This window comes from Chionomys nivalis, chromosome 3, assembly GCF_950005125.1.
Source record: "Chionomys nivalis chromosome 3, mChiNiv1.1, whole genome shotgun sequence".
NCBI classification, from domain to species: domain Eukaryota; kingdom Metazoa; phylum Chordata; class Mammalia; order Rodentia; family Cricetidae; genus Chionomys; species Chionomys nivalis.
Genome location: NC_080088.1, coordinates 84,730,232 through 84,744,622, shown reverse-complemented (window position 1 = coordinate 84,744,622; position 14,391 = coordinate 84,730,232). Strand labels below are relative to the sequence as shown.

The window sequence follows — 14,391 nt, the reverse complement described above, 5'->3', positions numbered from 1 at the left end:
ACACATACACATGATTACTATAGATTGTATTCCGAATTGTTAAGTACAGGAAAAATTAATACTATTATTATGTTATTAGCCGAGGAAATGGTGGAGGGAAGCACGATTACTTAACAAATATTTATGTGTAGACACTGCTGACGCATTTTCTGAACTGAGCAGCCCATGGGACTCTTGCCTAGATTGGTTATCCCAGAGGAATCTACCCAAATATTCCTGAGAGCATTCAACATCCATTTTCATGTGAGTGTGTGAGTGTGTGTGCATGTGAGTGTGTGTGCATGTGTGTATGTGCCTATGTGCATGTTACTGTGCCTGTGTACAAGTGTTAGTGTGTGTGAGTGGGCATGTATGCAAATGAGTGTGTGCATGTGTGTGCATGTGCACAAGTGTGAGTGTGTGCATGTGTGTGTGAATGTGCATGTGTATGTGTACAAGTGTGTGTATAAGTGTGCATGTAAGTGTGTGGGTATGTACGTGTGTGAGTGCAAATATGCATGCGTGTGTGAATGTGAGTGTGCACATGTGCAAGTGTAAGTGTGGGTATGAGTGTGGATGTAAGTGTAGGTATGTGTGTGTGGATGTGAGTGTGCATGTGTGCATGAGTGTGCATGTGAGTGTGTATGTGTACAAGTGTGAGTATGCATGTAAGTGTGTGGGTATGTATGCATGTGTGGATGCGAGTGTGACTGTGTGCATGTGTGTGTGAGTGTGCATGTGTGTGTGTACAGCACACAAGTGGCTGTCAGAAGACAACTTGCAGGAGTCGGTTCTCTCTTTCCATCTTGTGAATCCCTGGTATTGAACTCAAGTCTTCAGGCAGAGCAGCAAGCATCTTTACCCTCTGAGCCATTTCACTGTGCCCCAAATCTGGTTTTAATTATGTAAATATACAGTATAGGCCTACAAATTTTTAAATATTAATTTCTCTATTTTTTGCAAATAAACATTTCTCCCTTGCTAACAATAGTTTCTAAATGTTCTGTTGATTAAATACAGTACAATAGTTAATTTACTTAAGATTAGTGAGTATAAAATGATGTACTTTCTCCATAGGTATAAGGAAGGTTTTAAGCGTTTTTGAACATTTGATAGAATTTATCTCTTTGTTTCATTACCATTATTTATTTTGTTTTTAAGATTTGTTTTTATTTCATGTGTATGGGTGTTTTGCCTGCTGCGTGTGTGTGCACCATGTGTGTGCAGTGCCTCAGGGGGCCAAAAGAGGGTGACAGATCCCCTGTAACTAAGACAGTTGGTTGTGAGACACCATGGTGGGTGCTGAAAACCCAACCCCAGTCCTCTGCTAGAGCTGCAATTGCTCTAACTGCTGAACCTTCCTCCGGCCCCGACATTGTTCATTTAATAAGTAGTCACTCAAATGTCAGTGCATTTATATCAATGAAATTGAGAAAAGAATTTAAATTGAGTTCTGTTTCTCTCCGTATGACATATAGATTGGTAGAATATTACAGCTGGCAGGGACTGAAGAGCTCACTCAGCTGTAGTGTCGTCAGAGAGATGAGGACACTGGGCTGAGAGAAAGCACTCATTGAGGAGCTAATGGCATCTGTGCTGTCATCTGAGCATAGGTCTCCTGCTGTTTTAGATTTATGCACTCTGCTCTCTCATCGTAGGTCACAGATCACCCCGGGAAAGAAGACTTTTGCTCTCCTCCCTACACCCATTATGAAGTCCCTCCCACTTTCTACCGCTCGGCCATGCTCCTTAAGCCCCAGTTGGGATTGGGTGCAATGTCCCGCCTCCCATCTACCAAAAGTAGGATCCTGATCGCAAGCCAGAGGTCTTCCACGAGTGCCATTCATCCACCCGGACCCATAACAACAGCTGCCAGTTTCTACGGTTCTGATCCTTCAGGTAATTAAGCCTCTTGTTAACGGCTCTCTTTTCCTGTTGCGCATCTAATATAACTATGAAATATTGCGGCTGTCTACTTCTGAATGCTTCTAATTCTTAAAGAAGCCTTTCCTCGCCCCCCCGTCCGTCTGCAGACACAGATGTTCCTGAGAACTCACCTGTTGGAGCTATCCTCTTTCATGCCACCTTCACATCAGTGGTCCCTGCTATCACCTCCTGACTTCTTCCAGTTTCTCCTTTCTTTACAACTCCTGTAGACTCAGAAGACTTGATCTGGACGTTAGTTTTAATTGCTAGAAGGGATTGTCTAGATCAGGTTGGCTTGTGTACATGTCTATGTGAGATTGTCTTCATTACATCAGTTGATCTGGGAAGACCCAGCCCACTGAGGGCAGCACCCTGCTCTGGACCCAGGGTCCCAAACTGTGTAAGAGTGATGACTACCAATTGGGTTCTGTTTATTTTATAGTCCTTGAGATAATATTAATATTTACATTTTGTATACAGAAGTCTGCATATTATCCTTAGGATAAATTATTTGAAATTAATTATTGTGTAAAAGTATACTTAAACTTAAAAAACATGTATTTATCTTTTTTATTTTCTGTATATGACTGATTGCCTGCATGTATACATATGTACCCACTGAGGCCAGAAGAGAGCATCAGATTCCCCTGTAATTGAAGTTAACAGAACATTGTGAGTTGTCATGTGAATTCTGAGACTAGAACCCTTGTCCTCCAAAGAGCCAACAAATTCTTTTAACCTCTGCACCATCTCTCCAGCCCCTGTTGGAACATTTTTTTAAGGCCAACTAATTTTCTAGAAAATTTATAGCGTTTTTCTTTTGCTGTAGAGTTCCACGAAAGTCCCATGTCCTTGGCTCTGTTGGAGTTTCACCATTTCATTGTTGAGCCAAGTTTCATCTGTCGTTCAGACTGGCCTAGGACTCACTCTGCATGCCAGGATGGACTCAACATACTCCTGTGTCTGCCTCCTGAGTGCTGGGATCATAGATGCGAGTCACCATGCTCTGTGAGCCCGGCAGTGATAGCTGGAGAGAAACTTCATCTCTTTGCTCTTTATCACGTTGAGAATTGTCATGCACTCAGAGAGTTATTGATGGCCTTAGTCTTTTATAAGCTTCTGTCTTCGTAGTTCCCATGACAGCTGTATATCTTAATGGAATTGCCTGTGCTTGGAGCTGGTACAAGTCCACCATGATTCAGTCAGTAGGCAACGGTTCCTGGGGGGCTGTAAGCACTGGCCCTGGTGTGGAGACAAAGCAATCAACACACAAAAACCTCCTGCCTTCTGGGAGCTGAAAGTTTAAAATCTGAGGCTGACTAAAGTCCGTCAGTTACGTGATCGGTTGTGGTAAATACGTAATGCTGAAGACAATGGAACATTGGTGAAGGAGGAAGAGGAGGGTTTGGGCAAGAGGAAGGGGATGGTCATTTTGAACAGAGTGATCAGAAAGGCCTTCCTGAGAAAGTGTCCTTTAAGCCACTCTCAAGGGAAGAGGAGGGAGAGACCCTGGTGGACATCTGCAATATTGCCTTCCCGGCAGAGGGAGGAGCCTTCCAGGTAGAGGGAGGAGCCAGTGCAAAGCTCCACCCCCGAGGAAGCTAGAAGGGAAAGGCGCCAGAGAGGAGAGTGGCAGGGGAATGGGATCAGGATAGAGGAGTTGGGGTCTTATAAAGCCATGGCATTGTGGGGATCTGACTCACTGTGAGTCAGCCCTTGAAGGGCTTGGAGCCAGGATGGCATGGTCCAGCTCTAGTTTAAGCAAGAAGTCCTTGACTGTGTTGTGGAAAGCAGACCACCCAATAGTTCACATTGTAGGGCTCATTTCTGGAGTCTGTGCTGAGTGATTGTGTATTCACAAGGTCTCTCCATTTGGGCTGTGGGGACGTGGAACAAATTCAAGCTGTCGTGGGTTGTGAGAAGTTTTATCCTTGGCTGCCTAGCAACTCATTTCAAAATTTTGTTCCCTCATCCTTGGGTGTTTTTTTTCCGTTTTATTCCGAGATTGATAGTCACCGAGAGCAGTGGTTCTCAACCTTCCTAATGCTGTGACCCTTTAATATGGTTCCTCATGTTGTGCTGACCCCCAACTGTGAAGCTATTTTTGCTGCTACTTCATAACTTTAATTTTACTCCTGCTACGAATCGTAATGGAAATGTCTGATATGCAATCCCTGTGAAAGCCATTGAACCCATAGAGATCATGACCCACAGGTTGAGAAATGCTGCTCTCATTCCGAGACTGCAATGGAAGTTCTTGAATAGTCTGTCTCAAGACGTGAAGACGCTCTTGCTGTCTGCCTCACACACCCTAGGTGTCTTGAGCATCCCAAAAACTGCCTTCCACTCCTCCTCTGTTCACATTCCTCCTTCCCATGATGCTGGCTAGAAACTGCCTCCGGGCAGACAGCCAGAGTCACAGTGGGGTGTACTGTGCTCACGTTCTTTCCTCTCAAGACCACAACCCTGCCAGGGCTCTTTTGCCGTTGCTGAGAACGCCAGTTGCGTGTGTTTGCACACATGTTGATTGTCCTCATTTCCTAACTCTCCACGGCAGACTCTATGCTGTTGATGCTTCTCAGGTAGGATGCCCTTTACATAACCACAAAAGCTTTTGGCTCCGGTGGCATTCATGTCGCTAATGAATATAAAGTTCCGCTTCTGTGTCTATGCTTTTAGTCCTAGATTATTTACTTGGTGCTTATTTGCCCTGAATGAAGACTGTCTTTGATGTGTGCCACTACATGTGGTTTTGTGTTTAACCACACTGTCTTTGGCGCGTGTCTCCACATGGCTGAGGTTTTGTGTTTAACCACCCTGTCTTTGGCGCGTGTCTGCCCATGGTTGAGGATTTATGTTTAATCACCCTGTCTTTGGCACGTGTCTGCCCATAGCTGAGGTTTTGTGTTTAACCACCATTCATCCTCTGTAGATTTGGATTCTCTGTCCTACCTACTGGGCATTTTCATGCCTATTTTACAATGTGTCGTCCAAAGCTCTGAAGAGCATCACGTTGGCGAAAGAGTGCTGGTGACAGCGTGGATGCCTCCCTCTGTGACCCAGCATTTACACATTTCCAATGTCAAGTGAGCTCTTGTGTTCTAAAAAAATCTAAGAATTGGTTTGATATGCGAATCCTAATACGTTAACTGTGTTTTTTTTTTTTTTTCTCAGTCCAGGTAGGGAGTCTCTTAAGGATCTCGTAGCCCTGTAAGCTCTGAGTTAGTCAGGGGAGGCCCAAGTGCCTCCTTTCCTCTGCTGGGTTTGTAGGCACTGGGTATAGTGCAATGGTCTGAAAGAAGTGGACAGACAGATGGCACCATCCTATGCCACCCCGCGCCATCCTGCACCACCCTGTGCCATCCTGCGTCACCCCGTGCATCCTGCATCATCCTGCGCCACCTCGTGCCACCCCGTGCCACCCCGCGCCACCCCGAGCCACCCCGAGCCACCCCACACCACCCCACAGTGCAGCTCCTTCAAGGGTTCCTGTCTCATAGTCGCTGCTATTTCCTAAGACTTACAGATCGTGATGTGACCACATGAAGAATCAGCAGACCCAAGGGCTTCCTGATTCTTAAATCTTTTCTGATTTTTTTTTTTTTTTTTGAGGCCAGCTCTTTCTGACTCCAGAGTCATCTCGAAAACCAAGCTATTGCCGTCCTCTGGCCCGAGTGTGAAACTCAAGACATTTGAGTGCTCAGAGCACAAAGGGGCTGCAGATCATTTTATATAGGCATGAAATCTGTTTGGTGGAGGCCATGATTGTCCACAGAGAAGTTTACTGTTACAGCCTCCACTTCAAGAGTTAGGAGAAGACCCTGCTTTTCTACACTGTCTTTTCAAAGCTCTGCATATTTTATGTTCTTTCTTCAAAAACAAATCTTTAATGGCCCCAACATGCAGAACCTGTTAACCTACCAAGTGTGCCGGGTGGAGAAATGTAATTTTCTTGCATGGTAATGTATTTGAAACACATTCATTTTTCTCCCTGAAAGCATAGTGCTTTTATATGAGGCAATGCAAAAAAGAAATGTAATATTTTCTGATAGGAGCAGTTGAGGCGTTAAAATATTTTTTTTGAAGGATAGATGATAAAACTTCATTCTATAAATAGCTAGAGAAATTCAATCAGCCAAGTTGGAACACTTTCTCTCAAGATGTAGGCATCAGTGGTATAGATTCTGATTATTAAAATAAAATTTATTTTGGATTTTGCCATGCTCTGCAGACATTCTTGCAGGGACTCTTTAAAAAAAAAAAAGTTAGGGTCAATCTCACCAAGTTTAGAAAGTGAAGAAATTATTAACATATTTTGAAAAGCAAATAAATGGAATTGGAATATTTGAAACCAGCCCTGTCCAGCTGATGATGCAGCTGAAAATTTAGCAAAATACAAACCTGTGATCAGCATCTATGGATAAGAATTCTAAAATGAAGTAAGGTGTTGTGGCTCATGCCTTTACCCCAGCACTTGGGAGGCAGAGGCAGGCAGATCTCTGAGTTTGAGGCCAGCCTGGTCTACAAACTGAGTTCTAGGACAGCCGGGGCTACACAAAGAAATCCTGTCTTGGAAAATAAAAAATAATTCTAGAATGAAAATGTTATTTTTCCATCCCAAGACTGCACCGAAGCAAATAATCGTGTAGGCACAAGAAAGCTAGTCTTAATGCATTTAGTTGCTCTGCATGGGTTTCTCAGCCTCTGCAGATCGGAGCTTGGCTGGATACTAGGAAGCATGAAGCTTGGACACTCATGGAAGCTGTCAGGAAGCTGCTGGCGCTGGGCCTGTGCCGAGCAGCGCATATGTTGTGGGACAGTGTTAGCAAAGGAAGGGTTGAGTGGGGACACCTTGGTGGGGCACCTGGGGGAGGAACAGGGCCCAAATGACTTCATAGAGTGGATGCGGTGCAATGATGAGGCCCCAGAGGACACACATGACAAAGACATGGAGTTGCGAGTTCCTTAGGAATCAGGCCATTTCTGTGCACGGAAGAGGTGTGTGTGTGAACGTGGATGTCACTGGAAACAAAACCAGATGGGTAAATTGGGGCCAAATATTGAAGAGATTTCAGGGCCAGATTGTTTTGTTTTGCTTGTTGGTGAGGAATTAGGAATCTTTAGGTTTCAAATACGAAACTGACATTGTCTGTTTTGAATATAGGTCAAGGTAGGGGCTTGTATGAGGAATCTTTTCTCAAGGGAGGGCCCTGCATAAGAATCCTCATAGAAGAGCATGGGATGCTAATGTTTTATACTTTTTCATATTTCCCATGTTTTTGTAATGCCACACTTCATTTTCAAATTATTTTTGTTTGTATTTTATGCACAGGAGTGTTTCTGCCTGCATGTATGGCTGTGCATTGCTGCATGCAGTGCTCTCAGAGGCCAGAAGAGGGCATCAGATACCCTAAAACTGGAGTTACAGATGGTTGTGAGCTGCCATGTGGCTGCTGGGAACTGAACACTGGTCCTATTCAAGAGCAGCCAGTGCTCTTAGCTGCAGAACCTTCTTTCTATACACCCAACGTAGACACCTTGTTTTTGTGAGCATCGTAGTTTTGAGATGAGGGTCCACGCTGTAGAAGTCAGGCTGGTGGAGGGGGAGAGATGTGTCCTCAGGGCTCATGCTGATCTTTCCAGGTCCCTTTCATTAGGTACCAGGTCTGCAATTCTCTGAGCCTCCGTGTCTCGTTGCCTCTGAAATGGGAAGAATGGCAGAATCAAAAGCTTCCAGCAGCTGACTGAGCTCAGTATTAGCTCCTGACACTCAGAAGGCCGCTGGTTAATCAGAACTCCTCATGGGGCCTCCTAGGCCCTGGGGCCAGCTTCCCCCCTGGACTTCTCCTGTGAGTCATTTGGATCCTCTTGTTCTTGTCTCCATACATGACCACTGTGGCCTCCATCACTACAGGCATGCTATAGCCTCTCTTTCTGACTCGACAGTCTTGTGCTTACTATGGCTTTCAGAACGCCGTTCCCACAACACCCAAAGCTGACTCCATTTTATCATTCATGTCTCTGCATCTAAGAGACATACAGCTTTGACCGTACCATGGGACAGCAGCCCCTCCTCAGCCAGGTACCTTCAACCCACCATTCCCTGTGTTTCTTTCATTGTCATTGGGGAAGGTTTGCCAGATCTTACTTTGCTTTTGTATAAATATCAGCATTCAGCCCTCCGCAGTGTGCAGCCTATGAGAACAGAAGGATTTAAAAATTATGCAGCCATGAGGGACTAGCCGAGAATGGGCCATCTGCGTCTGCCTCTTTCTCCTCCTTCCTCCAGGCTCAGCAGTCATTGGAGAAAGTGAGGGAGGGCAGATGGTAGGGGAGAGCGGTAAGATGCGGTTTTCTGCACTCACCATGACCATACAAGCACACGCACTCACAACTGTCATTTCTATATAAGACCTGTACGAGATCAAGCCACTCAGAAGTCCAACATGTCCAGGGGAGGGACTGCCCTGTCTCGCTCCTCGCTATGTGTCTGTTAGCCGCTGATGGCTGCTGGGTGGGGAGGTGGCCTTTGCTTTGGGTCTGTGATGCTGGTAGGTTGCCTATGCCCCAGTGGATGGCCCCACACCCATACTTATCTGGGCAGCACCCACTGGACTCAATGCGTTATTAATAATAATTTCTAGAAGGACAAGCAGGTTGGTAGGTCTTGACAGAGCAGGAGGAAGGAGGTAGAAAGTGGGTATATATATGTGTGTGTGTATGTATATATATATAATATATATATATATATATCACATTTACATTGTATACAGAGACAGAACTTTCAAAGAATGAGTTAGAATTTTTTTTCAAAAAACAGAAGGAAACTCAGTGTCTTTTGGATTAATGAATAAATTGATTATGTTGTGCTGCGGCAGTACCTGGTGCGTTCCCATCACCATCAAGAAATGGCAAGAGCCTGAGTGTTTTGAAGCAGGGTGAGCCAACTGAAGGCTAGGCAGTAAACACGTTAGGCTTTTCACGGTTCGACGCAATTCACTCAGCTCTGCCGTGATGGTGAAAATCAAGCAAATGGAACCAGGCAGAATCTGCGAAGACCGTGGCTGCTTTGGACTCGGCCAGCCTATTCCTGTTTTTCTGAGGCCTGATGTGGGCCAGGTGCCGGTCCATGTTCAGGATACACAGCTTCAGGACTCTGTGGGGCACAAGGAGTTCAACCCGTAATGGCCATAGACACAATAAGTATTTGCTAGTGGTCGTCGAGAATGCACATGGAGGCGTAGCTGTGTGAGCAGAGCGGGGCTCAAGAGAGAGGCTGCGGAGAAGGGGAGTCGTGTAGCAGCTTGAAGGATACCCAGGACTTTGCCAGGCTGGGGAAGTGGAAAGGTGGAACGAGAGGGTGATCAGGATCTGCTGTGGGGGCGGCTGTAACTCTAGAGGGACCCTGGGGGAACCTGTGGTGGCATTGGAGGTAATAGTGGACAATTTAATGACCCGTGAGAATTCGAGGTTCCTCTAGGCATTAGATAGGAATATCTAAAAGGAGTATTTGGCTACAGAGAAACACTGAGCAAGGATATCAGTGTTGGGTGACTGCCCCATGGATGTGTCCAGAAGCCGTGAGAATGGATGAACAGATTCTGGGAAATGGAGACAAGGTGAAATTAGATAGGCAAAAAGTTTGACCAATTTAGGAAACAACAGAAGCAGAAAGCTAGCTGGAGATAGAACCCTAGGAGAGGGGGACCAAGAGACTCCATGAGAATGCAGTGTGTGGGTCTAAGGCGGAGTTTCTGAAGCAGGAAGTGACCAATATGGTTTTGCAGGAGTCAGGACAAGCAGAAATGCCAGGAGGCTGTGGAAAAGGGAAATTAGGCAGCGGTTGGTGACCTAGTTTTCAGTGGACACTTTCAGTCAAACAGGGGTGGAAGTCACATATTCCTGGGGTGCTGCATGCGTGGAAAGTGAGGAAGCAGAAGCAGTCAGAACAGATAGGCTTCTAGGTACTAGCAAATTCAGAGAAGAGTCAGGGTGCTTGCTGGAACGGGGAGTGGGGCCAGGCTGCATTTCAAAGTGTGGTCGGAGATGATCTGGACTAGGAAGGAGAGGGAGGCCCAGGGGAGAACTTGGCCATAAGTGTCCCCTGGAGAATGATGAATGATGGAATTGTGGCCATGTGCAGAAGGATGCATCTTGGGATGTAAAGCAAAGGCAATTGCTCTTCGTATGCAGATAAGAGGGGAATAGATTAAAGAGAAAGAGGAGCAGGTATGGTGTGTTAGGTCCTGGGTTAAGAGAGCAATGTATTACCGCCGCCTAAATTCTGCTCCACTGTGGTGTCTGAGTGATGATTGAATCAAATGGCAAGGGAACATGGCCTAATTGCAATTCCTTTGGCTTTTTAAAAAATTTCTCCATTGCAGGAGATTGAACCCAAGGCCTCACAGATACTGAACAAGGACTCTACTAGGTTCTGCCTCCTGCTTTTCCTTGGGTAGCTTTAAAGTATTTATTTATTCATTCATTTTTATGTGTATGTGTATGAGCCCGTATGAGTGTATCTGCACCGTTTGTATGCTGGAGGCCAAAGGGATGCATTGGAGCCCTGAAGCTAGAGTTACAGATGATTGTGAGCCTCCATATGGGTGCTGGGAATCACCCAGTGTTCTTAACTCCAGAACCATCTCTGCAGCCCCCTTCTTTGTTATCTTAATGACATCAGATGACCCTGAGACTTAATCTGGAAGGTGCAAAATGAAGCATTTTGGTCTGTTCTGGTGTTCGGCTTGTAATACATCTCACTCTCAAACCATTTCTGACATCAGTGATGTAGACATTGGCTATGGCTGTGTGTATATTGTCCAATGAGCAAACAGGGCTGTCCCAGGCATAATAAGTATTTTTGTTATGAGTTTGTGACCCATGAGACTGTGGAGCCTGAGCACCATCACCATGACAGCTGTCTGCAAGGTGTAAACCCAGGAAAGCTGACGGTACAACAAAGGCAAAGAAGATCCATGCCCTGGCTCCAGCACTCGGGCAGAAGGAATTCAGTCTCTGCCCATCTCTTGATCCTACTCAGATCTCAACAGATTGATGCCCACTCACACTGGAAAAGCCTCTGTTCTCCTCACCCTAACAATTCAGTTGCTAATTTCTTCTGGAAACACATGCATAAGTAATTTTTAACCCAGTACCCAAATATCCGGTTAACACTGTATGTATCATTAGCCTTCTAACCCCGTGGGTCAAGTTCACTTCAGAATAGACTGGAAGGGGAGGAAGAAGGAAGAAAACCCAAGGATGAGTGATGCCAGCTGCAGCTCCCCGGTGTGATCAGTTAATCCATCTCTACTTGTTACTTCCTTATAAAAAGAGGACGAATGGTCTGGACACTTGCATCTGCCTATTCTTGGCCTCGAGTTACTGTGGGATCTCAAGGTGTCTGTTTTGTTTCTCATTATATATGAGCCCCAGAACAGTGTCTTTTCTTCAGGTTTTCATATTCTCAGAGGAGATGTGCTGCAGTTTGGAGTTTAACATGACCCCTGAAGTCCATGTGTCCAAGGTCTGTCCCCATGGCCACAATGCAGAGAGACAGTAGAACTTTAGATAGGTAGGGCCCAGGGGGAGGTCCTTAGGCTGCTGGGTGTGTGTCCTTGAAGGGTTTTGTGTGTCTTGGTCTTTTCCTTTTTTTTTGCCATCAGGACAGGAGGTATGTATTTATTTCCCTATGCATATCATTTTGCATCCCCATCAGACAGACAATTGTCTGTCCGATTATAGACTAGCAAGAAGCCTGTTTTCTTTCTAAGGCGGTCTCTGTTCACTTGACACAGCCTAGATTTCAAGTGAATACTTATCAGTTTGGTCTGTGGGCTTATCTGTGAGGGGTTGTCTTGATTGTTAGTTGATAGAGGGGGTTAACCCATTGTGGATGGTGCCAGCCTTAGGCAGGTGGGTCTGTGTTGTATGAGAAAGGTAACTAAGCACAGGTATGTATCCTGTCCAGCCAGCCAGCAGCATCCTCTATGGTTCCTGCTGTACCTCTTTGGTTGTGAAGTGAGTTCCATGATTAAAGGTAATGCTATATGGAAAAGGAAGTAGTTCCTGCCTTGAGTTCCCTCAGTGATGGACTGTAGTCTGCAAACTGAAATAAATCCTTTCCTCTGTAACATGAGGGCTAGCTTGTTGGGGTTTATGTCCTGCCCAGTTCCCCACAGCCGGCAAGCCCAAAAGAAAATCACACAGAGATCTCCATAAGTTATAAAACTGATTAGCCCATTAGCTCAGGCTACTTACTAGCTCTTGTAGCTTATATTAACCCATTGCTTTTATCTATGTTTACCACATGGCTCGGTACCTTTCTCAGCAGGACAGCTCACATCTTGCTTCACCGGTGATCTGGGCAGAACTGTGGAGGGAGCCTCCTGCTTCCCAGAATACTCCTGTTCTCATTGCCCTGCCTCTACTTCCTGTCTGGTTGACCCACCTATACTTCCTGCCTGGCCAATCAGCTTTTATTTAAAACATAATTGACAGAATACAGACAATTCTCCTGCACCACTCCTCCCTTAAGTTGCTTTTGTTGGGAGTGTTTTAGCACAGCCACAGAAAGTACACCAGAAGAGTTGGTTTTTCCAGACGATCTGTTACAGTGTTGGAAAACTGACCAACATGGGACTGTGTGTTGTCTTTTAGTCTTCTATTCCTTCCTGGTCCTAAACCATGACCTCCAAGAACAGGTTCAGAAGGTGGCGAGCATGGAGGGGGCTGAGCAGGCAGAATTCTCAGGCTGAGTCAGTGAGCGAGGGAATAGAGTGTGAGCATTGCCTGGATGCCAGCTGTGTCCTGGGCTCTCTCTGTTCTCAGGACCTTCTGCTGCTCCCCTCGGCCTCATTCTGGGACTTTGGATTCTGTGGTCTCTGTCTTCAAGGCTTCTCACCTCGCTCCTCCCAGGACCCCGTGTCCTGCACTCTGGTTTACATGTTGGTTTTATCTAAGTGCATTCCCAGGAGTTAATTTTTAGAGAAAGAGGGATCAGAGATGGCCACAGGGCAGAGTTTTTCCTTTCTGAGGATGTTTTTAAGCTTCACCCACTGCATTAAAAGTCATTTTCTAGGCTGGAAATAGATTTCTTTCAAGAACTCACAACTTCTGTTGTTCATCAAGAGACATTTTTATGCCAATTTGATAAAAGAAAAGTTATAGGTGACCTGATTTCTTTTTTTTAGTGTATTTTGTAATTCACTCTTCTCCTTATTGTTTTTGGGGTTTGTGTATGTGTGTGTGTGTGTAAACGGGCACACAAATTGGTCATTATGTCAGAAAAAAAGGGAGAAGAAACACTAGTTAGAATAAAGACTTGGATCTGCTGACTGCTGATAGCCACGCTGTGTTCTTGCTACTAACCTTACTCTCTCTCTTTGTTTCTCTCCCCACTTCTCTTCTTCACTCCATCCCTCGCTCCCCTTCCCCTTCTCTCCCTCCCTCTTTCACTCCCAGTTATTTTTTAAAATTTAGTGTGGACCATTGCCTTTTATTTGCATGATTTTTCCTGCCAAATCTTCCTTAGACATTTTAGACGTATAGACTTGCTTCATTTTCTACCTTCTGCTGAATTTCTGTTTTCCCATTTTTAATGTCGAAGAGTGCCCTCTCCGTTACTCCCAGCTTCCTTCCCTTGCCCATTCTCCCTTATGCTATTGTGGCAGCATCTTCTCATATTAATGCTGTGACTTTAAAGGTTGTTAGCATTCTTCTCAATGTCTCCAAGGCAGTTGCTCTTTCCTCTTTGTGGTTTTGGTTTGGGAAATTTTCTCCACTTCTCCATGATTGTTCACTGCTGGCTATACTGGGTGAATTTGGATTCATTTGTGCTAATTCCCCATGCTTCTGCTTCCCCTCATGCTGGGGCTTGGCCAGGGTGGAGGTGGTGATCAGTCCCTGGGAACTGGGCATCCTGTGCCCGCAGGAGCGTCTCCCTCCTCTGTGCTTGCCTGCCCTTGGGGCTGTGTCTGCTCACCTGGCTGGCCAGGCTGAAGGTCAGTGGCCGCTTCTGCAGCAGTCAGCTGCCTCCTCACGACTCCTCTTCCTTCTCCCGCAGTCAGAGACCTCCTCCCGCGTTCTGTGTTCCAGAGCAGTTGGAGGACCTGGCTTTGTAAGTATCTGTCTCCTTTCTCACTCTTGCCTGAGGTTTAAGTCTAGGAATTGCTGAATGGAAAACACTGGGTGATCATTGGCTGGGAGTTTCAATGCTGCCACTTGAAATATAGCCGCTTTTATTTGAAAACATCTTCCATTGGAGAGAATTTAAAAAAAAAAAAACCCATATTCTACCCACTTAATCTGGCTGTGGTCTACATTTCTGCTTAAATGAAGTAAGTACTGGGCACAGCGCTTAGGGATCTGGTTAGTATTGTGGAATGCGTCTGTGATTGTAAAGGCTTTGATGAAAATTGTGCTTTTAAGTCTAATCCATGGGAAAAAGCCTCTCATTGTTCTCATGGCATGATGCTTGGGTGC

At 45.5% G+C, this 14,391-nt stretch overlaps 1 protein-coding gene across 2 annotated transcripts in view; it reads left to right on the top strand.

The window, feature by feature from the left end:
- Mtus2 (microtubule associated scaffold protein 2) overlaps positions 1-14,391 on the top strand; it is a 376,016-nt gene that overhangs the window by 128,507 nt on the left and 233,118 nt on the right. For both annotated transcript variants that reach the window (XM_057764364.1, XM_057764365.1), the window contains exon 4: positions 1,638-1,878. In XM_057764364.1, coding sequence (XP_057620347.1) covers positions 1,638-1,878 — 241 coding nt within the window. The remainder of the gene's footprint in view (positions 1-1,637; positions 1,879-14,391) is intronic.